We start from the raw sequence: 25419 nt of genomic DNA, 5'->3' as shown, positions 1-25419 counted from the left end.
GATGACATTACACCGGGACGCTTGTACGTTTTGTAGCAAACTTGAGGCTATTTCGGAGTGGATGACAGCCAACTGTCTACAGCTCAACACCAGCAAGTCCGAGGTACTGCTGGTGGGGATAGATGCGGAGCTGTGGAGTGAGCACTGGTGGCCTGCTACAATGGGGCCAAGGAAAATAACAAGGTAAAGCCTACGGAAAAGTAATACATCTACCTGATTGTAAGACTGGATACTATCAATTATCCATTCTTGGATTAATCATTCTCAACCAAATTAAGTGAGAAATGGGGCCAGCACCTGTTCCCAAACAGGTGGTAAAAAACCAACGGGTCTGGATAGACACCGCCCTTTGCTTTCGAACCCAAACCAAGAAGGTGTCAGGGACTTGTTTTGGGTTACTGCGGGGGCTCAGACCTCTGGTGGGTTATTGTGATCCCCCTATTAGGCAGTTACTGTCCAGGCCTTGATCCTGTCAAGACTGTTCCCTTTATCTGGGGGTTAACCAGTCTCAGATTGTGAAACTACAAAGGGTTCAGAATGCAGCGGCTCAAGCTTTCCTTGGCCTGGCGAGGAGGTGCTCTACTTCTAATGCCATCCGTTGCCTCCATTGGATGCCCGTAGCCAAGCGTTTAGAGTTTAAGGCCCTCTGCATTACTTTGAAAATCCTTAATTTTTCATCCCCATGTCTCCTGACTAATCTTCATACCTTCTACACTCCCTCCTGCCAACTTCGTTCCATGGGACAGAATCTTGTGGGTCTTCCCCAGGGAGAGGAGGGCTCATGCTGGAGGGCGCTCCTTCCGTGTGTTGACCTCAAAGCTCTGGAACGCGCTCCCCATTTCTATCCGTAGTATAAAGTCCTACCTGCCTTTCTGTAAAGCTGTGAACACATTCCTCTTTGTTCCGTTATAAGCTGTCGTGCTCTGCTACCAGCTTTGCAGTTTTCTGTGTTCAGCGCAGGGACACCCCTTTGCTGGGGCAGCCGAGCGCTCTATAAGTCACCATAACATAACAGAAAAAGTCAAGAGAACCATGGGCGTCGTTGGGGTGATAAAGAGTAGACAGGTAATATTATAAATTGCATGATGAAAGACACACAAGGAAACAAGCAGATGAAGCTTTCCTGTAGTTTTTTTGTTAACTACACTAAGCACATAAAAGGAGTACCACCAATCAGCCTCCACCAATGAAGAGGGCATGATGACAATCACCAATGGAGAGGTGATAAAACCTCCATAAAAGGGTAGAACAGCCAGCAAGAATGAGACACTTATACCTTAGGCTTCCAGGTTCATGGTTTTTATTGTTCTGACATTTCAGTACTGGAATGCCTGGTGGGTTTTAATGCTGTAAGTACCCATATATAATACACACATAAAAACATGAGCGAAGAAGTACACATCTTCAACCGTTTAAGAGCCATTAACAAAACTCCTCCACCCACAATATTATTTAAACTCCCTGACCGTTCAATCTATCCTATTGGCCTTGCCGTGATGACTTATTTTATGTATTTATCCACATTTAAAAGTAAACACAGACAGGGAAGTATTTATCGGTTTATCTGTAAAGATCTGTAACAATTTAAAACTGGTAAAATTACTGATAGCCTTCACTAAAGTGGAGGACATAACCTCCACAATGTTAAGAGCACAGGAACCTCCACCAACAGAGGGGATGATAACCTCCATGAATGCTGAGATTATAACCTCCACAATGTTAAGAGCACAGGAACCCCTACCAACAGAGAGGAGGACGATAACCTCCATGAAGGGTGAGGACATAACCTCCACAATGTTAAGAGCACAGGAACCTCCATCAACAGAGAGGGAATGATAACAGCCATGAAGGGCGAGGACATAACCTCCACAATGTTAAGAGCACAGGAACCCCTACCAACAGAAAGGGGGATAATAACCTCCACGAAGGGCGAGGACATAACCTCCACAATGTTCAGAGCACAGGAACCTCCACCAACAGATAGGGAATTATAAACTTCACCAGGGGGGAGGACATAACCTCCACAATGTTAACAGCACAGGAACCTTCACCAACAGAGAAAGAATAATAACCTCCACCAGGGGAGAGGACATAACCTCCACAATGTTAACAGCACATGAACCTTCACCAACAGAGAAAGAATAATAACCTCCACCAGGGGAGAGGACATAACCTCCACAATGTTGAATGCACAGGAATCTCCACCAACAAAGGGGATGATAACATCCACCAGGGTCGAGTGCACAACGTCCACAATGCTAAGAGCACAGGAACCTCCACCAACAGAGTGGGGATGATAACCTCTACCAGGGCGAGGACATAACCTCCACAATGTTAGGAGCACAGGAACCTCCACCAACAGAGTGGGGATGATAACCTCTACCAGGGCGAGGACATAACCTCCACAATGTTAGGAGCACAGGAACCTCCACCAACAGAGTGGGGATGATAACCTCCACGAAGGTCGAGGACATAACCTCCACAATGTTAAGAGCACAGGAACCTCCACCAACAGAGAGGGAACAATAACCTCCACCAGGGCAAGGACATAACCTCCACAATGTTAGGAGCACAGGAACCTCCACCAACAGATAGGGAATTATAAACTTCACCAGGGGGGAGGACATAACCTCCACAATGTTAACAGCACAGGAACCTCCACCAACAGAGGGGATGATAACCTCCACAAAGGTGGAGGACATAACTTCCACAATGTTAAGAGCACAGGAACCTCCAGTAACAGGGAGGGAACGATAACCTCAATGAATTCGGATGGAGTTATGATCCCCAAGAATGGTGAGGGATACAAGCTTCAAAACATAGGAATGGTGACAGACAACTCCTTCATTTAAAAAAAAGAACATTTCAAAGTGATCATCAAGCAGAGATGGTCTGTGAAACTTCACATTATTTAGGCCTCTAAATGGAATGTACAGAACATTTCAACAAATACTTCACACATAGGCATTTGAGTACAGCATGCAGAGTAACATATTAAGTACCTAAAAAACAAAACCTAAACCATGTCCACACCTTCTTCAAAGAAGTAGTGAGACGGGAGGTGACTGGCTAGCACCTATCCCAGAGGTAAAGGGGCATGGGGAATTTTAAGGAGGGGGTGAACTTTCATACCTTGCAAAAACTCAAAGTAAGGAAAGTGGGAGGGGATGAAATAGATGTACTTACATCCCCACGCAGTGGGATATGTAGGCCACTGGATGAGGTAAGAGAACACGGACACTGGGGAAAAAAGTAGATGCAACGAGAGTAAGTCGAATGACTCCTTCAAGAAACACACTTTAAAACTAAAATATAAAAATCCATTATAAGTGAATAAAATGACACAGAAGACATTCTGTGAGTTGGAAAGAATAGTACCGAAAATGCTTGCTAGGTCTCTCAGTTGAAAATATATTTCTTTTAATGTCACAACCATCCCGGTTTCTCACGTTCTGAATAATTTTCAGTGATATTCCTCTGGAATTCCTTGGTCATGGCTTCATGTGGTGTCAGATCCTGCCAAACGCTCAGAAAGTCTGTTTGGGATGCTTAAGTTGTTTTATATATCTAACTTTCATAGCGCACACTGCGCGTAAATAATTCTGCCCAGGCAACCTGCTATGCAACATCCTGCATGGATAATCTGGGATATCAAAATAGCAGGAACCCCTGCAGTTTCATAGTCGGAGATGTTTCTTGGCAGCTCAGCTTGTGTTGTCATATCCTGCTAGGGCACTTTGGAATGTAATTTCCTGTCAGAGCATATCTGTTGCCATGTCACGCCAAAATACCTTCAGACGTAATATTCTTCCTCGTAGTCTGCCAGGGCACAATGAGATATTACTTATCGGGTCATCCTGCGAAGTCCTATCCGGGCTGGATCCAATGGAATGTCTTATAGTGCAAGAGTCATCTGTTGCAATATCCTGCCAAAGCACCCTTGACCATACACTGAGCTGTTGTTTCTTGTAGGTCACCGGTGATGTTTTATCGTGCCAGAGCAACCTCATGTCATATCCTGGTAGTTGCCTGTCCAGTGGTGAGAGGAAGAAGTGCGTCTACCTGATTTAGCACCCAAGAAATTTGAGGTCTGGCCTGGGGATCCACCGTCATCGTGGAGGAGAGCAGAACCTTGAGCTCCTGAGAGTATCTGTCGAGATAAAAAACAGAAAAAACTGATGAATGTCAGGGTTCTACATTGCAGCCGCCTTCTTGTTATTTATTTAGGGAGCAAAGTGCTTTCCATCTAATACATAAGATGTGCACCAGCGTCTGTTAAGTGTCTTGAAAGTCAACGTCATTCTTAATCTGGGTCTTCTGATTCTGTTTGACAAGAAAAAAGGTTTACTTGACTGTATCAATAGTCTTGCAGCTTTGGACAATGAATTACTCCACCATATAGTGGCTGGGTGCGGAAAAGCATCAACGTAAACTTTTTGTGTACATTGACCCATAGGTGGAGCCTTTACAAGTTATAATGGCATGAACCATAAGCTCACAACACGGTTACCATCTCTAAATTAGTTTTGTAGCCAGATGTGAAGGTAAAATGTATAAATATGCTTAACCATTAATGTGTGCACCACCCGTTTACTAGGGAAGCCTGCAGGTGTGCTGTGAATCTAGTATAGCCTTAAGCTGCAACACTATAGTTACAGGTAAATACGTTTTTCTTTGTGCGGTGTGAACCTATTCACAATTTACATGCTGTGTTTCGTTTATTATGATACCAAATTAACGGGGTTTGCCCATATCACCCTCCTGTACCTGGGTTAAGAAACAACACGTTGTGCAAAAAGTTGGTATGGAGGAACAAATATCTATCAACTTACTTAGTTATAGGGAACATCAAATTACCCTATAAATGGTAAAATGTCCCATTCCGATTTTTAAAAAATTACAAAAATACACATACCACAATGCCTTCCTTTGAAAAAATTCAATAATAATTTTTTGTAAATGGAAAAAATAAAGTTACAGACATATAGATATCTGCATAACAAACATATATAGACATAAACATAAACCAATTTTTGTTGCCTATACCGACATATTTTTACAATACATTAGTGCTTGCGTGCTCAATCTAGGCAATAGACTGAGAGGTAATCCTCTTTGCACATGAGGTTTCTACACCTCTACAAACATTTACTGAATGCGCCTTGAAATACAATTATAAATCTTCATTTCATGTGGATTCCTCCCATCAAAACGGTCGATGCGTTTCAGCCCCCATTTCTTCCGGGCTTCATCAGGACAAGGGTAAAGGAACCAGCGTGGCCTTAAAAAGTTCAGGCTCTTGTGCGTGCTCCAGACAAGCGGTACCTCACCATGGCGAATAACAACACTGCCGTACAACGTGGTTCAGTCACCTCTTGGCTATTAATGATACAATGAACTTATGACTTATGACTATTGATGAGTATCAAAAAAGTGAATATATGATATTTTTTGTATATATACTTTTTACCGTTTACACCAGGGTGCTAGGCTCTCTCTTACACATGGAAAGATGGGAGCACAATGTGCTTGTTAAAATACCCCTCACACTCTAAAAAACCAAGTAGAGTCATGCTTCATCATAGGGGTCTTCCCGCCCCTATAACGGGACGGGGCGTGCTACGACCAGACGGAATACGCGGGAGCACTAAGATGTGACAGAGGCTATGTGTAGGTGTATAGGAGTCAGTGAAAGTGTAGGGACCTAACACTAGTGAGTGTGCAAAAAATGAAAAAATGGAAAAGATTTAAAAATTCCCTGGCTAGTAGAAAAAAACATTTATTAACTTCTCCAGCTGGGAACATTAAGAAGGGGTTGTGTGGTAGAGCATTAGCTACTACCTTGTCGACATGTTTCGTAAGCAGTCCCCTACTGCTTACTCATCAGGACCAAAAGAACAGTCCCTACTGTTATTTACTCAGTTTCTAACAGGTAATGCCTACTGTCCTATAAACAACCAACAAAAATAAGTTGGATGTTTAGGCCTCAGGGCATGAGTTGGCCCACGGGAGGCAGAAAAGATCGACCTATTATGGTCTCTGTAAGAAAAAGGAAGAGAAAAACCAACATAAATTTATGCACGGACATTGTTTTCTAAGTGGGAGAGAAAACAAACAAACAGGTTTTTTCTTGTAGGGGACCACAATTTCAAATGTTTAAAAGCGGTTCTACTTTCATACATGAAAATCAGCATGTATTCATGTGTCTCTTAGTATCACTGCCCTATGTGGGAGGCACCAATGGTACCGTTTTGTCGGGACCTTTGTCATAATTTCACACACACACACTACCAATCGTGACTCAATGCACTAACAACACACCAACAAAAGAGGGGAGGGGGACCTCCTTGTAAAATGTTTCAGAGTTCGGAATGGTGACATACTTATCTCAGCAGTTATCATGCCCCATGAGGTTTTGCAGGCGAGGGGTAATCTGCGCAGTTTTACTGAGAAAGACAAAGGTTCATTTCAGGTGTTTGTTTCTAAAAAAGCGCAGCGAGATATTAGTGCGTTTGTCTACCCCCGCGACCTGTTTATTAAAGACTCAAGGTCGGAGTCCCAACTTATTTTTGTTGGTTGTTTATAGGACAGTAGGCATTACCTGTTAGAAACTGAGTAAATAACAGTAGGGACTGTTCTTTTGGTCCTGATGAGTAAGCAGTAGGGGACTGCTTACGAAACATGTCGACAAGGTAGTAGCTAATGCTCTACCACACAACCCCTTCTTAATGTTCCCAGCTGGAGAAGTTAATAAATGTTTTTTTCTACTAGCCAGGGAATTTTTAAATCTTTTCCATTTTTTCATTTTTTGCACACTCACTAGTGTTAGGTCCCTACACTTTCACTGACTCCTATACACCTACACATAGCCTCTGTCACATCTTAGTGCTCCCGCGTATTCCGTCTGGTCGTAGCACGCCCCGTCCCGTTATAGGGGCGGGAAGACCCCTATGATGAAGCATGACTCTACTTGGTTTTTTAGAGTGTGAGGGGTATTTTAACAAGCACATTGTGCTCCCATCTTTCCATGTGTAAGAGAGAGCCTAGCACCCTGGTGTAAACGGTAAAAAGTATATATACAAAAAATATCACATATTCACTTTTTTGATAGAATCTCTGTGGTTATAAAAGCTTACTTTGGAGGGTGATTCTATCAGTACCTCTACGCTTCTCCCTTTTGGTTTGGATATATTGATGAGTATCCCCTGGAAGAGAATGTTCATTACATTCCTTATACTATTGAGTGTCTGTCTGCTCTGCATGAATTCAAGGAGATCATTCTCTATGAAGAGGCAATCCTATGCTTTTAAGTGGAAGAGGTTTTACTTATGGTGTAAGAACAATGGACATGACCCCGTCTGGGGTCAGGAACAGGTGCTTTTACCATATTTACTGTATTTGGCCAAATCTGGTTTGAAATTTTCTTCTATTAAGGTGCATCTTGCAGCTATTACAGCGTATAGAAAATCACCTAATCAAATTTCCTTCTTCAAAATCCCTGTAGTCAAGGACTTTCTCGAGGGATTAAAAAAGGTTTACCCTCCGGTTAGAGCTCCATCACCACTTTGGGAGCTCAACATTGTATTAACAAAACTGATAAGTGCTCCTTTCCAGCCTATTCATAGGGCTTCTTTACAACATTTGACGTGGAAAGCTGCTTTTTTAGTAGATATCCCCTCTGCTCACAGAGTAAGTGAAATCCAAGCATTATGCTGCAAAGAGCCCAGTACTGTTTTTCATGCAAACAGTGGTTTTAAGAACGCATCCAAGTTTTCTACCCAAAGTAGTCTCGGATTTCCATATTAACCAGACAATCACTCTCCCCACTTTCTTTCCGAATACTTCGAACCCTCCAGAAAGGTCCCTCCACTCATTGCATCTTAAGAGGGTTTTGAAATTTTACTTAGACAAAACAAAAAGCTTGAGAAAAACGGACTGTCTGTTTATTAACTATGGGTCCATAAATACTGGTTCTGCTGCTTTGAAGAGATCGAGCTCTAGGTGGATAATGTCTTGTATATCCTTGTCTTACAAATTGGCCAATAGAGTCCTTCCTGGCAAGGGGAAAGCCCATTCCACCAGGGGAAAGGCTTCTACCACAGCTCTCCTGAGAAACATTCCTATGGCAGAGATTTGTAAAGCAGCCACATGGTGCTCAGTGCATACGTTTACACGCCATTACTGTTTGGACTCTGATACACCGGTGGATGCCCAGTTCGGGCAAGCCTCACTCAAAAATCTGTTTGGATAATTACTTGTTAGATGCTATGTGTTAGAATTATTATAACTGTCTGCCCATCCGCGAGGAAGTGGGTATGGGCTTGCTACTCTATTCAGTGCTTATGACTATTGATGAGTATCCCCTGGAAGAGAAGGATAAGTTACTTACCTGTAATCCTAGCTCTCTTCCAGGGGTATACTCATCAAAGTCATAAGCAACCCTCCTGCCTCCCCAGAAGAGCATCACAGTATAATAATGTGTTATTTGCATCTGTTATCCTGATTGCTAAATGTTAGTATGCTTTACAAAAAGAACTGACCTGTCATTTGTGGTGCATGATGGGAGCAGGTCTTAAAGGCACAGTGTCCAGGTTCTCGGGAGCCTTAAAGGCAAGGTGCCAGCTTTTTTGTTATACAGGGATAATTATTCATCTATGCAGCCTAAAGAACAAATTGCCTGCAATTACCTGTTTTTCTTTCTGAAAATAAAGGGTTGCTGTTGAACAGTACTGCATTATATGTTCCATGTTACTTTATGTACATGTGATATTATTTTCTTACAGTAGAAATCCATGTAATATTTGCTGTTCAGTCTATTGGACATAATATAGGCTGCAAATATGTGCATACATGTATATATGTATGTTTTTTTGGAAGTACTATGTACTTGGGGTTCTAAACATACATATAAATGTATTTTTGTATATGCTCCGGGGTCCCGCACATGGGCGGGGATTATTCAGTGTTTATGACTTTGATGAGTATACCCCTGGAAGAGAACTAGGATTACAGGTAAGTAACTTATCCTTCTTGTTAATACAAGCCACGGGAGAGTCAGCAGGGCTGACCAGGCTTGATGCTGAGAAGAGTTTGACTGGGTGAAGTAGAACTTTTAGGACTTTCTAGTTCTGTCTAGATCTAGAACTGGCGAATATGTCAGAGGCTGGTCTTCACTGGATATCCAGAGACGAAGAGGGTAGAACCGCTGCTGGGTAAGGAGGCATGCCCTCTATTGTTAATTTCATCAAGGGAGTGATTTGCCAATTCAGACTTAAAATCCAGGTTATGCAATTCTGGTAGGGGAAGGCTTCAAATCAAAATGAATGGCCATGCCCAATCAGTCCTTCAACTTCCGTTGCTGAACTCCAGGGGAAATGAAGCAGATGCCCTGACATATCAGGATTCAATAAAATTATAGACCAGAAATAGTAAAAATCCAGAAACAACTGAAGCTTTTGTGGAGTGGCTGAATATTCACTGCTTATCATAGCTGGACGGTCTTGTTTCAACACACTTTGCACCAAAGGTGGAACTGGGGAAAGCCAAGAAAGAGATTTATTTTTAGACAGACAGAAAACCCAGGGTACCAGATAAACTTTGGGGGATGGCACACCCACATTTCAGTCAGTACCATAGACTTCTTACCTGCAAACTTGGAGATTTAGTAGGTTTAAAGGGCAGGGACAGAAGGAGGAAAAGTACCAGGGAGGCAGATTATCAGAAAACGTAGGGTGCAGTGGAGCGTTGCAAGTCTTCAGGGATCTTCAGTCAAATGCAAAACAGACCCAAGCAGATATAAGTATTGGTATTTGTATAATGTGGACCTTGACAGAAAGCAACAGAGCTCTGAATATGGAGGGAGAACCCAAGGACAGGCACAACTGTAGAAGAAAAGTAGAATATAGAAAACGAATACATACAAGTACACGTAATTAAATACAGAAGGTCTGTGGCATCCAAGAGGCAACACCTGGATTAGAGCTTTCAAAAAGAAAACAATGCAGGAAATGCCTTTTCTTTTTTATTTATGAATATGTATTTTCAAACTGTTCCCCGAGGTCAACGGCTGATGAAGTTACCGCGTTGGAGAATCACAATAAACAAAGCGGTATGTGCCATGCGCTCTGGTCCATTTACTCTACCCTCTCATATCCCCGCTCAGCTTTCCCTGGTCACTGCCTCTTCCCCATCCACACTCCTGTCTAGTGTGACAAAAGGAAGGATATTTTCCATTGTAAATGGTGTAAGACAGAAAGCTCTTAACCTTTTGACTTTTGTAGACCCCAAACAATTCACTACTGGAAGCCGGGGACCCGATCTAAACAATTTCTACTATTTGAACCTCAAAATAATACTAAAAAATACAGACACTAGTATACCTCAAACAAATACATAAATTACAAAGAATGCTAATGAATTCACAAACAGAAAATAAGTGAAAATCTAAATTTTAATTTAATGTTTTAAATGGGCATGTGGAGCTTTTCAAAATTAAGTATAATGTTCAAAAGACAAAGCAATAAGCTACACTCTAGCCAGGCTCTAGCCTGACTCTAGCCCATCACTTGCCTTTTTTGCTCGTAGAGTATGCTCTCTTTTCAACGGCACATGCCAGTGCTTCTTCAATGGAGGCTACCAGTCGTCTGTACTGGATATACTTTGCTGCATTGATACTGTGCCCCACAAACCAATATAAGGATACAAGGATACTAACGACATTTTTAGCTTCCAGTTTCACATTGCTTCACCTTTACACAACGTTTTAAAACTTTCAGTTTTCAATGTTGCTTTTTTATGTATATTTACTCTTATAATCTGGTAATATTATTTAATTTTGGTAACAGTCACAGAATCTCTCAGTAGGTATCAGAAACCCCAAGACGTTCGCAGACCAAAAAGACTCACTGGTGTAGGTAACGTATACTTTGATACCATTGCATCCAAATGATTTTTCAGCGGTATTAAATGAAAGTAAAATGGAGAGCAATAAACAAGCATTGTAAATCGAGATCTACCACTGGCTGAGCACCAGCACCCTAAGCTTAGCAAGACTCTGAGGTCAGAATGTAGGTCAGGGGGGAGGTGGGGCACTTGAAAATGTAGGTGCCAGACAGGGGGCAAGAGCTACATTTAATGAAGACACCAATTTCAGGAAAAACACAATGGTAATAAAAAAGCAGAAATAAAGATAATTGATAGAGCACAAAAAATATAGAAACACAAGAGTGATATAAATAAAATAAAAGCCCAGAAATTATTGCAAAGGAAAAACATCCAAAATGATCATCTGAAGCCCTGACCACTGCAACATACACCCCACGCTACGCATACTACGTCTGCTCTACCCAATGCACTACTTATAGCCCGCTTTAACATTGGCTCTTTACATGCTGTCCACACCGTGGTGTGTGGGTGCTCAAAGAAAGGACCAAGATGCGGAAACAAAGTAAACCCACTGCAACCTTCTCGGTCTAGTGCAGTATCCACTCTCGATTGCTGCCTCAAGTAACCACCGTCTCTAGCATCTGCCGGTCAGAAGCACGGACAGCATCTTCACAGCCTTCACTCTCCTGCCGCCCCCCAGAAAAACCTCCACAATGCACTTCATCGTTCACTGAAACATTCACCATCTACTGAACCTCTCTAGTGTCCTTATAACCATCTATAGCACTGTCCCTCACCCACGGTTTATTTAGAAGGCCATCCACAGCCCACTTCACCCTCCAATGCACACTGGACCCTTCCGGGGTGAAGGCACTCCCATCTATGCACTGCACGCGTTTCCACCCAATGCCTCCTTCCTTGTCTGCCTCATTCTCCAATATCTTCTGCACCGCCCCTACCACTGTACCCTATGTCCAGCCTCCATTGCCCAAGCATCTGCCCCTGCCACTGGTACCCTTTTGTGCCCAAAGTTAGTGCTCTGCAAATGTAACCTCTAGAGCCAAGTCCCCCTCCCCTTCCACTGCACCCCATGCTGCTCTCTGCCACTTCCCCTGTACATGGATCCCTCCACTGCATTCTGCACTTTTTTTCTTCAATTAACTGCACCAGACCTGTCTCCTTTCATAGCGTCCTTTTCTGATGCTGCAGAGTGGTTGCTTGTGAGAGTGGTAGCTGACGCCCGGGACCTGCTGGGGCATTTCTTTGCTGTCGGACAGGAGTCCTCTGCCTCTTGCTTCGCGCTGTGAGCGCGCTGGGTATTGGTCAACTGTTCCCCCCCGCCGCCGCCGCCAGTTCCACCAAGCGGCCGCTGAGAGGGGGGACTACAAGTCCCATAATTCCCGCTGGTCCATCCCCGCCCACCCACGCCAACTTCCGCGCCTGGAGGCGCTAAAACATCACGGCTCCCTCTGCGTCGCAGGACGCGAGCGGGCAACGCCGGGCTAAGCCCGGGCAAAGGGCGGGCCGTCTGTGGCCGTCCGGGGCAGGAGGAGGCAGGGCTGGGCCATATCCCTGACATTTCATTTTCCCAAACACACAATTGGTGAGTGCCTTCACACTTATAATTCCTCCCGATTTTGACTTGTAATAAATAATGGGAAAGAACGGTGCCATAGCCACTGCGACTAACTTAAATGCTATTGATACCGCATTGGAGCATGCTATGACCCTGGTGAGTAACGAAATTCAAATGGCAAAAAAAAGACTGTCCGTGGGCCCCACTAAACCATAAGGCACAAACCTTCCTGACACTTTAGATAACAGCACAGCTCAATCTTTGTCGCATATGGCTATTGTACACCCACCCCAGGAGACAACTCTTTGGAACTGGTAGGCCCGGAATTGACTAGCCCGGTTGTCAATGCTGAAGCTGACCCAAGCCAAATTGACGATTCACTTATGGCGAACGTATCCATCACGCCTGACCCGGAAATATGTGGTACCAAAAAGAAGAGAAAGGCATCTAAACAACCCTGTTCTAACCCCAAAATAATACAGCCACCCCATTTGAAACCTCAATGAGCAACTTTAAATAGATGGTTTAAGGGCAAGTCCACTAGCACCGATCTCACCATCAATCTCGAACCCACTATGGATCAAGCCCCAACTGCCATCGGATGCAGTGACATCACTGTTCCAATCACAGTAATAGGGGAGGATTCACAATGTAATTTTAAAGGAACACAATCCACACAAACTGGCTTTTCTGACTTTACATTGGGGGACACAGCTATCGACATCATTGTCGACACAGTCGGTAATCGCATCAAAGGACTGATAGACTCTAGTTTTGATAGGTTGTGGAAACGATTGGACCGCCTGGAAAGTTTAATTTCCAAACCCACCCTGCTTAATAAGGAAGCTAACGAACCTACCAACTCTGTTAACTCCCGGAAAAACCATATGACAGGGAAACAATCGACTCTCCCTCCGCCCTTAACATCTAAAATTGTAGCATCTAAGCCCTCAGGGACACCACTGTCTGCATCAGTACCCTCACCAATCCAAATCACAAAATCTGTGTTAGTCACCACTGATTGTAATACTCCCATATGCCCCAGCTTATCACATGACACTAACATAAATCCTGCTCATAGCAGGACGACAGATAACGCCAACACAGCTGTGTTCACGGACAAAGTGCCTGACGAACCCAATAAAGACATTTTGAACCTGCCACCTCCATCTTGCCCATACGTCTTAGTCCTCACAGGGGTCCCTACCCTACTGAGAAATAAATCTGAGTCATGGGTCCAGCTTAGAAACAAATGCATGGGTTGGCTGGCTAAACATAAAAGGTTCAAAAGGCCTGACATGAGTGAAATCTTGGGTAGGCCACGCACCAAAAACAATCAAAGGGGACAGCATTGTTATTAATTTTTCACACCCGAGGATTGCTGGATCAATACTTGAAGTTAAGGAAATCAGCGACTCCGGTGAAACTAACATCTGTGCTTTGCCCTTGGGGTTCTTTTATAAACGCCCACTGTTACATCACCCAGTCCCTAGTTTCCCGCAGCTTACAAATCAATACCTGGCACTTTCTGATCTGGATACACTTGACTGACCATCTAAGTCACTTATTCTTAATAACTCGCTGGTGTGTGGGAACATGGACACGTCTGTCCCGGTTAGTCTTGAAGCGTCCATCCCTTGCAAAGCTGAGATATCTGAATCCATATTGAAGGTCTTGAGCTGGAATGTGGCAGGCTTGCCTCAAAGTTACAACTATTAGAGTGGGTGGATGCGATTAGGGAATATGACGTCCTTTTGTTCCAAGAGACTGGGCCCTTAAAGAGCTATATCTCGAGGGATATGAATGTTTTAACACCATCCCCGCAACCCCCAGCCATGGTAGACCGATAGGGGGACTATCAATATGGATCAGAATCGCTTTAGGAGGAAGAATAAAACTAATCCCAACAGGTCACGCCAATTTCCAAGCTCTAATCTATACACGAGGTCCCTCTATTTGTTTTATCAATTTTTATAATAATGATTTTTTAACAATTCCGAATCCCAATTTTGTCCAACTTTTTAATTTTATTATGGATCAAGATAACCTATTAGGGAAATATAATTTGGCGGGCATTTTCTTGGGCGGTGACTTTAACGCAAGGATTGGAAGAGGCCCCAATGGATCCCCCTGTGATCAAAACATGCAAACGGGGATATGAGCTGATTAACCATCTAATTAACTCAAGCCTCCTAAACGTTATGGATATCGCCCCAATTAACAATAATGAGAACCCAACGCCCACTTATAGAGGATTAGGACGAGGGTCAGTTATTGATTATGTTTTTTTATCACCCTCGTTACAAAATTACCTCCTAGGGGCAGAGGTAAAGCGGTCTTCTTATGGAGACCACGATCCCATAATTGTTCTATTAAAGGTAGCACGTGGTGAAAATTTCAAGAGGGAACCAGGAGCGAGTGATTTACTCCTCTCCACTGACACATTGAGAGTCAAATGGAGAGGTTTAGATTACAAAGAACTTTTTGTTAGGATGGTAAAAACATACCCAGTACTGTAGTAATATAGAGACATAGATATCAATTAATTTCTTGATCTCTGGCTGCTATTACACGATGCACTTTATTAAGATAATCCTATAACTTGGATGTATGCCGTATGCACTTTAGAAAATTGGTGTTCAATATAATGCTGTTAGATAAGCTCTATGTATATATTGCCGTGCCATTTTAATAAGATTGGAAGGAGGTTTTTTTGCACTTTTTGCACACTGGCACTTTAGGATTTTTGCACTTTTGCACATCTGCACTTTAAAACCTATGCTGCTATTTGTAAATATGTGAATTATCCTTCATATGTCAGTATTGTAGTAAATATGGAGATATAGTTAATAATTAACCTTCTGATCCCTGGTTACTATTACATTGTGCCTTTTATCTAGATTGTTTAATAACTAGGATGTACGCTCTATGTTCATTAGAAAATACGTGTTTAACATATGCTGCTAAATATATGTCCTATGTATATATTGTTGCTGTTTTAATGGTGATCCTTGCATTTGACCATGTATGTAATTACGTGCACACTTTTATGGATAATGTAATATACGAATAAAGGTTATTTTGACTTGACTTGACTTGATGCTGCAGACACCCAGTCTTGCTCCGTCCTGTCCGTTGCACTCTGCTGTTGACCGCACTCTACCATCTCCACGTCACTCTTCAAGGGGAACCTCTGGGGTCCACTGCTTCTTTCTTACTGCAATGCACACTGTCTTAAGCAACCCCCCATCTCATTTAAGCCCCCTCTGCACCTTCCCGTCTCATTTACTTCAGTATTTATTGCATCTGCTACTTTCCAAACCACTCATTTCTATCTGATCAGCTCCCTACATATGTGTGACTCCTGGTAGATACAGGTAAAATCTCTTACCTGGATGACTGGGGTATGGAGACGTTGTTCTGTACGGCCAGTGCCACGCTGTCCCCCTTCTGGAAGATCATATCGTAAGGGCCCTCGCCGAACATCATTGCGAACAGCACGCAACCTAGAGACTGTGGCACAAACAGAAAGATTCAAACGGAAACAAAAAAAGGTCAGACACAGCCAGACAAAGATGACATGAAGATTAAAGCCAATATCACAGCACTCTACTGAGGACTAAGAAACAGACTCAAAGTTGTAAGAAGTTACAAAGGCCTTGAAACAGATCAGAACGGAGCTCATGACCCAGAGCACAACCCCCGAACATCCTGCTGGGGCAACTCATAGCATTACTGAAAATAACTTACTTTTCATAAAGTAATTCATTTTACACATATCTATTTTTTTAGTGCTGTAAATAACAGAAGTTATTACTATCCAATGTACGGTACTCGATTGACCGATCTTAGAGGGTGAAGTATGGAAGGCGAAGTCTAACTCACGACCTTAAGAACGACTGCCAGTCGCTGAGATGACTGGCAGTCCATTCATCGCTTTGCTCTTTGATGTCCTAGACATCTCTGCTATATTTATGGAGTCCCACCAAGTGACAAAGACCTGCCATAGAATATCTTCACTGAAGCCACACTTATGTTGTTTAATAATTGCTCTGCCCGCCCAACTGGTCAGCTTTCTGCAATCTTCACTCCTGACAGATGGATAGCTGTGGCCTGTGCTAGCCGTCCATGCCAGATGACTGGGGTTATGCTAGCAGTCCATGCCAGACGACTGGGGTTGTGCTAGCAGTCCATGCCAGATGACTGGGGTTGTGCTAGCAGTCCATGCGAGATGACTGGGGTTGTGCTAGCAGTCCATGCCAGATGACTGGGGTTGTGCTAGCAGTCCATGAGATGACTGGGGTTGTGCTAGCAGTCCATGCCAGATGACTGGTGCTTCCCCTGAGAGGGCACGTGAGAAACCACCGCAGGGGATTTATAAAATCGACAACAAATTCCACAAGGTGGGAGTTCTATTTTGGTATAACACGCACACAACACCTGGATAACCTTGTGGCAAAGATATACGTCAGACTAGAATACCTAGGGGTATGGTGCGAGCAGTTCCCAGAGGTTGCTTAGGCCTTATCATGGTTTTGCCATAGAGCCTTGAAATGTTTGACTCTTGAGCGTTTTCGTTTCTATATGCTTTTGACAGACAGCTCAGGAGGCCGTATGATGGCTATCTCCTCCATCGCGACCTGACCAATTACATGCGTGATTTGAATCAAATCATGTAACAAATCAGGAGATGTATTACACAGCAACAGCAAACGCAGGCGACAGTCCGCACCAGACTAGTTTTAGACTTCATGTCACGAGTGACCATTACCCACTCTGTGGTTTTCTTCTCCCAGTCATGCATCTAGTCTGTGGATTGTGAGCTACTGATCTATGGTGCTTTGCACACACCTTTTATTTAGGCTAACATACAAACGAAGGCTACAGATAGTCTCATGTTCACTGGAACATACTTTCCTTGATGTTCCCTTCTTGAAAAATCACAAGGTCTATGAGCTGGGGGGAACGAAACGCTTGTTGGCTGTGACTGTTGATGTATAATGGAAAGCCAAGACTGTCTGCTGATCATTAGAGCAAAATCACGTCCACAATGAGAACGAACAAGGCAAGTGTAGGAGGGGTTATGGATAGGCCTAATCATTATTGCCTGCTGTCTGCCTGGTTGCCGCTTTGCCTTATTTGTACTTTGCTAATTTTAAACTGTTGCTTTGACTCTGTTTGCGCATTTGCTCCAAGCGCTCGTCTGTTCTCCCCCCTGCGCCTCCATTTTGATTGTTGTTGTTGTCCTCGGTAGCCCGCCCCGCCTCCCAGCTGAGCCGCCCTCCCACTGACTAGAAACAGCGCTCCCCTACCTGAAAGCGCCGTGACTCGCTCCTCTCTCACGGGCTGAGTGGTCGCTCCCCAGTGTCCCTCGAGACATCCGGTATCGTTGTGCTGCTTTGCGATCCTAAAGTGCCTAATCATTATTGCCTGCTGTCTGCCTGGTTGCCGCTTTGCCTTATTTGTACTTTGCTAATTTTAAACTGTTGCTTTGACTCTGTTTGCGCATTTGCTCCAAGCGCTCGTCTGTTCTCCCCCCTCCGCCTCCATTTTGATTGTTGTTGTTGTCCTCGGTAGCCCGCCCCGCCTCCCAGCTGAGCCGCCCTCGCCCCTCCCCCTCCACCATCCATATATGACAGTTGTTCCCGCGCGCAGCGTTGACGCGCAGCGTTCGCGCCCCATCCGCGCCGAAGGTGCGCCAAAGGTAAGCCCGTCTACGCCCGTCCGCGCCTGGAGCGCGCCCAGCGCCAGACCCCCTGGCCCTCGCATTGCCCAGCCCTCCCGCGTTACCTACGATGCCACCACCCTCCTAGCCTTTAACCCCGGCCGCTACCCCAACTGCGTCCAAGCCGCTCCTGGACACACCCATGGACCTTTCTCATGCTACTCCTGCAAATTCACCAGCACCGTCAACAATTCCGCCACGATCACACCACAGATTCCCGACCCCAACCACCTACAATGCATCTTGCTCAACACCCGATCGGTCCACAGGCACGCCATTGACCTATGGAATCTACTAGACACCATCTCTCCGGACATCGCCTTCCTAACAGAAACATGGATGAACGCCTCCTCCGCCCCAGACATAACCATTGCCATCCCAGAAAATTATAAGATCATACGCAAGGACCGTACCGGCCACACAGGAGGAGGAATCGCTATCGTCCACAAGAAATCCATCCACATCTCAACCAGCTCTGACGTCAATCTCGCCAACTCTGAACACCTTCACTTCCAGATCCACACCGACCCCAATACCACACTCAGAGGCACCCTCCTTTACAGGCCACCAGGACCCCGCGCACAATTTAGTGAGGACATCACGGACTTCATCACTCCACACGCGCTCCCCTCCAAAGATTACATCCTTCTGGGAGACCTCAATTTTCACCTTGAAAATAACAACGACCGCAAATCCACCGCCCTTTTGGACAACCTCGCCAACCTCGGACTTAAACAACTGGTCACTTCCCCCACCCACATCGCAGGTCACACTCTCGACCCTATCTTCACCTCCAGCAACCATGTCTCCTTCAGCCACACTACGGCTCTCCTCTGGACTGACCACAGCTGCGTTCACTTTACCTACAACAAGCCCAAACCCAACAACCACCCCCAACCAACTCTGCAAAGAAACTGGAACAAAATCACCATCGACCAGATCTCCTCATCGCTTCTTCTAAACCCCCCAGCCCACTCCTCAAACCCCGACCAAGCCGCCAACAACCTCACCCTATGGTTATCCAACAGCGCCGACATCCTAGCACCACTGAAAAAACGACAAAGCAAATCTGGCAGCAAGAAGACCTCATGGTTCAACGAAGATCTTAAGAAATCCAAGAAACTCTGCCGCTCCCTTGAGAAGGCCTGGAAAAAAGACCCAACCACCAATACCAAGGACGCCTTCAAAAACGCCACCCGCATACACCACCAACTGATCCGAAAGGCCAAGAAAACCGCCTTCAAGGACCGACTAGATAACGCCCACAACAGCAAGGAACTTTTCAACATCGTCAAGGAATTTACCAATCCCTCGGCCAACTCTAACGACATCACCCCTTCTCAAGCCCTCTGCGACTCCCTAGCTTCATTCTTCCACAACAAAATTGCAGACATCCACAACAGCTTCGACGACGAACCCGGAGACCAACCCACCCAACCATCTGCTGGACCTTCACCCCCCTCGAACATCCTTAATGACTGGAACCCAATCTCCACTGAGGACACCATCCGCCTGATGAACTCCATCCACTCAGGATTCCCCACAGACCCATGCCCTCACTACATCTTCAACAAAGCAGACTCCATCATAGCACCGCACCTCCGAGACGTCATCAACTGCTCCTTCAACTCCGCCACCTTCCCGGAAAGCTGGAAACACGCTGAACTCAGCGCCCTTCTGAAAAAACCCACAGCGGACCCCACCGAACTCAAAAATTACCGCCCCATCTCGCTCCTTCCATTCCCGGCCAAAGTCATCGAGAAAGCCGTCAACAACCAGCTCGCCGCCTTCCTCGAAGCCAACAAATCCCTCGACTCCTCACAGTCCGGCTTCCGAGCAAAACACAGCACTGAGACCGCCCTCATCGCAGCAACAGACGACATTCGAACTCTACTGGACAATGGAGACACAGTCGCCCTCATCCTCCTCGACCTCTCCGCAGCCTTCGACACAGTCTGCCATAGCACCCTTCTACAGCGCCTCAGAAACATCGGAATCCAAGGAAAAGCACTAGAATGGATCACCTCGTTCCTCACCGGAAGAACCCAGAGAGTCCGCCTTCCACCATTCAAGTCAGAGGCCACTGAAGTCATTTGCGGCGTACCACAAGGATCTTCACTCAGCCCCACCCTTTTCAACGTATACATGAGCCCCCTCGCGGCCATCGCCCGCCAACACAACCTTAACATCATCTCCTACGCGGATGACACTCAACTGATCCTATCACTCACCAATGACCCTAGAACCGCCAAAACTAACCTACACGAAGGTATGAAAGAAGTAGCCGAATGGATGAAACACAGCCGTCTGAAACTGAACTCAGATAAAACAGAAGTCCTCATCTTAGGTACCTCCCCCTCCGCATGGGACGACTCTTGGTGGCCAGAAGCCCTTGGAAAAGCACCCATCCCGACAGTCCATGCACGGAACCTGGGCGTCATCCTGGATTCCTCACTTTCAATGAACAGACAAGTCAACGCCGTCTCCTCATCCTGCTTCAACATTCTTCGCATGCTCAAAAAAACATTTAGTTGGATCCCCACCGAAACTAGGAAAACGGTCACCCACGCTCTGGTCACGAGCCGACTGGACTATGGAAACACCCTCTACGCCGGTACTACCGCTAAACTCCAGAAAAAACTCCAACGAATCCAGAACGCTTCAGCCAGGCTCATATTAGACATCCCGCGCAACAATCACATCTCTGGTCACCTGAAAGACCTCCACTGGCTTCCCGTCAATAAGAGAATCACTTTCCGGCTCCTAACCCACGCACACAAGGCACTCTACGAAACCGGACCAGAATGCCTCAACGCAAGACTGTCCTTCTACACCCCCTCACGCCAGCTACGATCATCCAACCAAGCCCTGGCCACTGTACCTCGCATCAACAAAACCACCATGGGAGGTAGATCCTTTTCCTACCTGGCAGCTAAAACATGGAACTCACTTCCCACTCACCTTCGCCTCACTCAGAACCACCTAGCATTCAGAAAGGAACTTAAAACATGGATATTTGACCAGTAATTCCCCTCCCCTCTTCAAGCGCCTTGAGACCCTCTGGGTATGTAGCGCGCTATATAAATTTTCTGACTTGACTTGACTTGACATAGACCAAACCTCCCACTACAATGGCTCAGCAAAGCCATATCCCATCCCGGAGAGATTTCAGTTTACTGAAATTAACTCATTTTACTGGAATATTTCCACCCATAATCCCTGTAACACATGGCAGGACCAAAGCACACAGGCCCACATTCCACAACCGACAATACATGGAACAGTACTGGTTTGTCACAAATAAGAACTCATAAGGAGGCTTTGCGTGCACAGCTTCAGGGGGCCCGTCCTACAGGTAAAGCAAAGCCTAAATCATTTTCCAATTTAGCAAGTGCTTTTCTTGCCTGGAATCACTAAAATAAGGCTTTTATGTGCTGAGGTCAGTAACATTACAAGGATTTTTTATTGATCCAGGATTCTTCTCAATATTTGCTACCATGTTACAAAGGTAAATAGAGATCACTTTCTGTAATGAGGCGGCAGATTTGCAGGCTGAACTGCGAGGCGCTACCTTGAGTCCCTTCGCCCTAGTCTTATATTCAGGTGCATGCGTAATAGAAAGATTTGAAGACTTAGCAACCACTTCAGGCTCTGCCCCTCGCAGGGTATATAGATAAAGTTAATATGAATAGTCTACGCCAATGTCTCTTCTTATTTCAGCCCTGCCACGCTTTCGTTCCTCAATCAACTGTTTCATAGCTTTCTTCATCCGGCTCTGGGCATCTGTCTGGGGTGCTCTCTTAAGAACTGCGACAAGCTGTAGCATGGCAGCTGGACATTGCCAGAGGAGACGCATACTCTTCGCCAGTAACCTGTATCGTGATAATATATTTCGTCTTTCCCGACATTATCTAAAAATTTAGCATTTCAGTTAATAGGGACATCATCATAGAATATGGCTCCTTTTGGCTTTGCCCCAAATTTTAATAAGTCAGAAAGATGTAAGATGCTGCTCACTGTTGGCCCACTTCCAAAGATTTCATGACTAAATGACACATTTTTGTTCTGTTATGGAAGTGTTGTATTCCTTAATGAAAAAATTAGAATGGTTTAAATCAAGTACAGTTTATGGAAGGATGAGGGGATTACAGAAAGTGCTCAGCTCTTTGAGCAAGGCTGGCTGCTCGGTTTTATTTCTGTTATGGAACGACTGAATTCTGGCAGATTGTTTTCAGATAACTGCAAAATTATCTGTTGCAAAAAGATGGGGAACAATGGAGACAGTCTTCAGGGTAGTATTACAGTAAAGACTCTGCGTGGGCAACCTGATCGACTCATTAATCGGAATCACCCAACATTAGTGAATGACCTCAGAACAAATAAGATGCTCGACGTACGAAAACCACTGTTGCAAGTAAAACTGGGGAATCCGGAGATGCCAAAGCAACGGGTAACAACACAAGTCACTTAAATTCAAAATAGGTGGACTTTGCAATACCCATACATCTACCAAAATAGAGAAACTCCATAATAGCGTGGGCACGATACTACATGCAATATGAATCGTGAACTTTTTAGTACTTAAAATATCTAACATTTTGTGAAGAAAGTCTGATCAAGCAGCAATAAGGATATTTTAAGACAGATAGGATAATCTCCTGATCCCTAAAGTTGTGAACTATGGGAAGGATCACATTTACTCCTAATCAGGTAAATGGTACCCGAATGACACTTCTACTCCTAAATCAAGTAGTTGAAGCTGTAGTAAAACATGGTAAACTGAACATCCTTTTGATAATCGGACACACCTTGATTGTGGTTATATGTACCGCTCACGGTCTGTATATCGATCCTGAGGCCTCCATGAATTCACCATGGTTTGAGGCATCTCACTACAAGCATATCTTGGTTGAGCTATGATCAAGTAAAAAAACGTACTCAGAGAAGTATGATTCAGTGCGTAATATAATGGAATAATGCTGGTCTTCTATAATGTGGAATGTAAACATTGTAGGGTCTGAGCATGTGAAACAGCTCAGTCAAGCAAAATCACATGCTCTTCAGAGTTCATCCTGGATTCATAACACATTATATTCAAATGTTCAATATTCCAGTCATCAGCCAGAACCTGCTGCTATAGTAGCTGTTTATTAGGACTTTTCGTACAAACAAGGACTAAGATGAGAACGACGATTGGCAAAGCCAAAAGATCACACCCTCACAATATGACTGCCTAACACTGTCAATGCCTATTTGTAAAGTTTTAATAAAAAAAAAGGACTAAAATCAAATAAAATAGCTGGACACATGATGACACGTATGCACGGACAGGATGCCATGTTGGAATGCTTTTTGTTTGAGAGAACCTGTTCCAAGATGGCCGTTGATGGATCACAACGTATGCGCATGCATGGGCAGCCATAAGGAGGAACAAACAGTATTCCAAGACAGACACCTGAGCACGTGCATTGTGCGCACTGATTGTAACATAACGATGCATGCGTCAAGACATGCCAGCTGACATTTTGGTTTTAAATTTAATTTACTATTCAAAGCTGGCTGATGATAGTAAAGCTGTAAATGAAATAACAAAAAAACTATGCAGGACCACAAAAAAAACTCAGCAGTAGTGTGAAGCTGCAGGGCCCTCCTCAAAAAAAAATTCTAAATGAAAACTACAGTGGGGAGGGGTGTAGGAGAAACAGATGAGTGAAGGTGAGAGGAAGGAGTCTCGATGGGAGGGGGAATGAGCTGGCTGCAGGAGGAGAGCAAAGGAAGAGAAGACAGTAAGTGCCTCATATCAGCAGTGGACGTGCGCAAGTCATCCAGTAAAAAGGATGCTAAAGAATTTATGCTCCAGCAGAGGAACAAATGTAAGACTAGGAAGGAAAGACACCCGACAAGAAGCACATAAATTACACCGACAAGAAAGAAAATCAATGCAAAACAATGCGAAGCCGACCCAAAGCCGATGAACTTATTAATAATGTACACATCAGGAACCAGACAGCTAAAGATGTCCCTAGACAAGACCTAAAAAAGAAACCACTATATTACAAACATATGAACATATTTATAAAAATATCCAGCCACGGGGGGCGTGGCTTCGAGGGCGAAGATGGTGGACGTGGCTTGATAGAGCTCCCACCGGCCCGTTACTGATCCGTCGTTTTATCCTGGCCCCCGAGTCCAACTCCCGACCCACACTTGCAGCGGAGGTAGAGACTGGCGAGGGGTACTCTCCGGTGCAGGAACCGGGGCGCTCGCAGCATTGGTGGCAGAGGTAGCGGCGGCGACGGCCTGGGGCCTACACTCTGCGAGTGAAGCCGGGGCCTCAATTTTGGCGGTCTCCAGCCGGGAGCTCCCGGTGTCGGCGGGCGGTGCCTGCGGTGGGCCCGCGACCAGGGGCTTGAACTTGCCACGGAGCAGAGGTGACGGAGGTGGCCATATCCTGCGACTGGGGGGGTGAGTGCAGCCTCCCGGACCCTGAGGGTGGACCGTGGCCGAGGTGGGGCCCGGAGACCGGGGCCTCGATTTTGGCGACTCGCGTGAGGCAGTGCGAGGGAGGCCAGTGCTGCAGCCCCCCCGGAGTGTGCCCTGTCTGCTCCTTGGTCTGTGGGCTTTCGCGTTTGTCTGCCCTTCTGGTTGGCTGGGGGCCCCCTGCCCCGGACTTATCTGGAGGTGGGGCCCGACATCGGGGTGACTGGCAGTCACTGGTGGAGGCGACGAGGTGGGCAATCGGCCCGTTGGGAGCTGTGACCCTGACTGGACAGAGTCCTGCGTGTGCCCCCCCCCGGCGGCAGACTGAGGCGGTCTGCTGGTTCAGGACTGTGTGCCACCCTTGGTAGTGCCTTGCAGCGCGGACCGCCTGGCTGAGAGGACCGGTGCCTGCCCGGAGAGCCGGGGCACCTGAAGAGAGCCTCACCATGACCAGAGGGGGGGAGGGCCCGCCAAACAGGGCCCCATCGACAAACTTACCGGCCCGAGTGGGGGTCAGGGGGCGTCTGGTGGCCAGGGATCGGGTCCGGACAACGCGGCGCTCATGGCGGCGATCACCCAGTCTAGGGACATGCTCGATGCCAAGATTGGGGCAGTTGGAGCAGACGTGACCCTGTTGCGCCAAGATCTGCGCAACGCTGTGGCTCGGATTACCGAAACCGAATCGAGGATCTCGGTGGTGGAGGACGATGTTGGGACCCTGAAGCGGAAAATGGCGGCGATGGAAAACATTCAA

General features: G+C 45.5%; 1 protein-coding gene across 4 annotated transcripts in view; it reads right to left on the bottom strand.

Annotated features, from left to right (window-relative positions):
- Positions 1-1283: 1283 nt before the first annotated feature.
- The window catches only part of STK16 (serine/threonine kinase 16), a 166411-nt gene continuing 142275 nt past the window's right edge, over positions 1284-25419 (bottom strand). For 2 of the 4 annotated variants that reach the window (XM_078679159.1, XM_078679160.1), the window contains exons 8-9: positions 15852-15973; positions 1284-4150 (exon numbers count right to left, since the gene is read on the bottom strand). In XM_078679159.1, coding sequence (XP_078535285.1) covers positions 4012-4150; positions 15852-15973 — 261 coding nt within the window. In that variant the 3' untranslated portion in view covers positions 1284-4011. The remainder of the gene's footprint in view (positions 4151-15851; positions 15974-25419) is intronic. The other 2 variants (XR_013608549.1, XR_013608550.1) reach the window with 2 other exon arrangements.

Source organism: Lissotriton helveticus, chromosome 3_1, assembly GCF_964261635.1.
Source record: "Lissotriton helveticus chromosome 3_1, aLisHel1.1, whole genome shotgun sequence".
Classification (NCBI taxonomy): domain Eukaryota; kingdom Metazoa; phylum Chordata; class Amphibia; order Caudata; family Salamandridae; genus Lissotriton; species Lissotriton helveticus.
The sequence above is the reverse complement of the archived record's forward strand: the minus strand, read 5'-3'. Positions and strand labels throughout refer to the sequence as shown.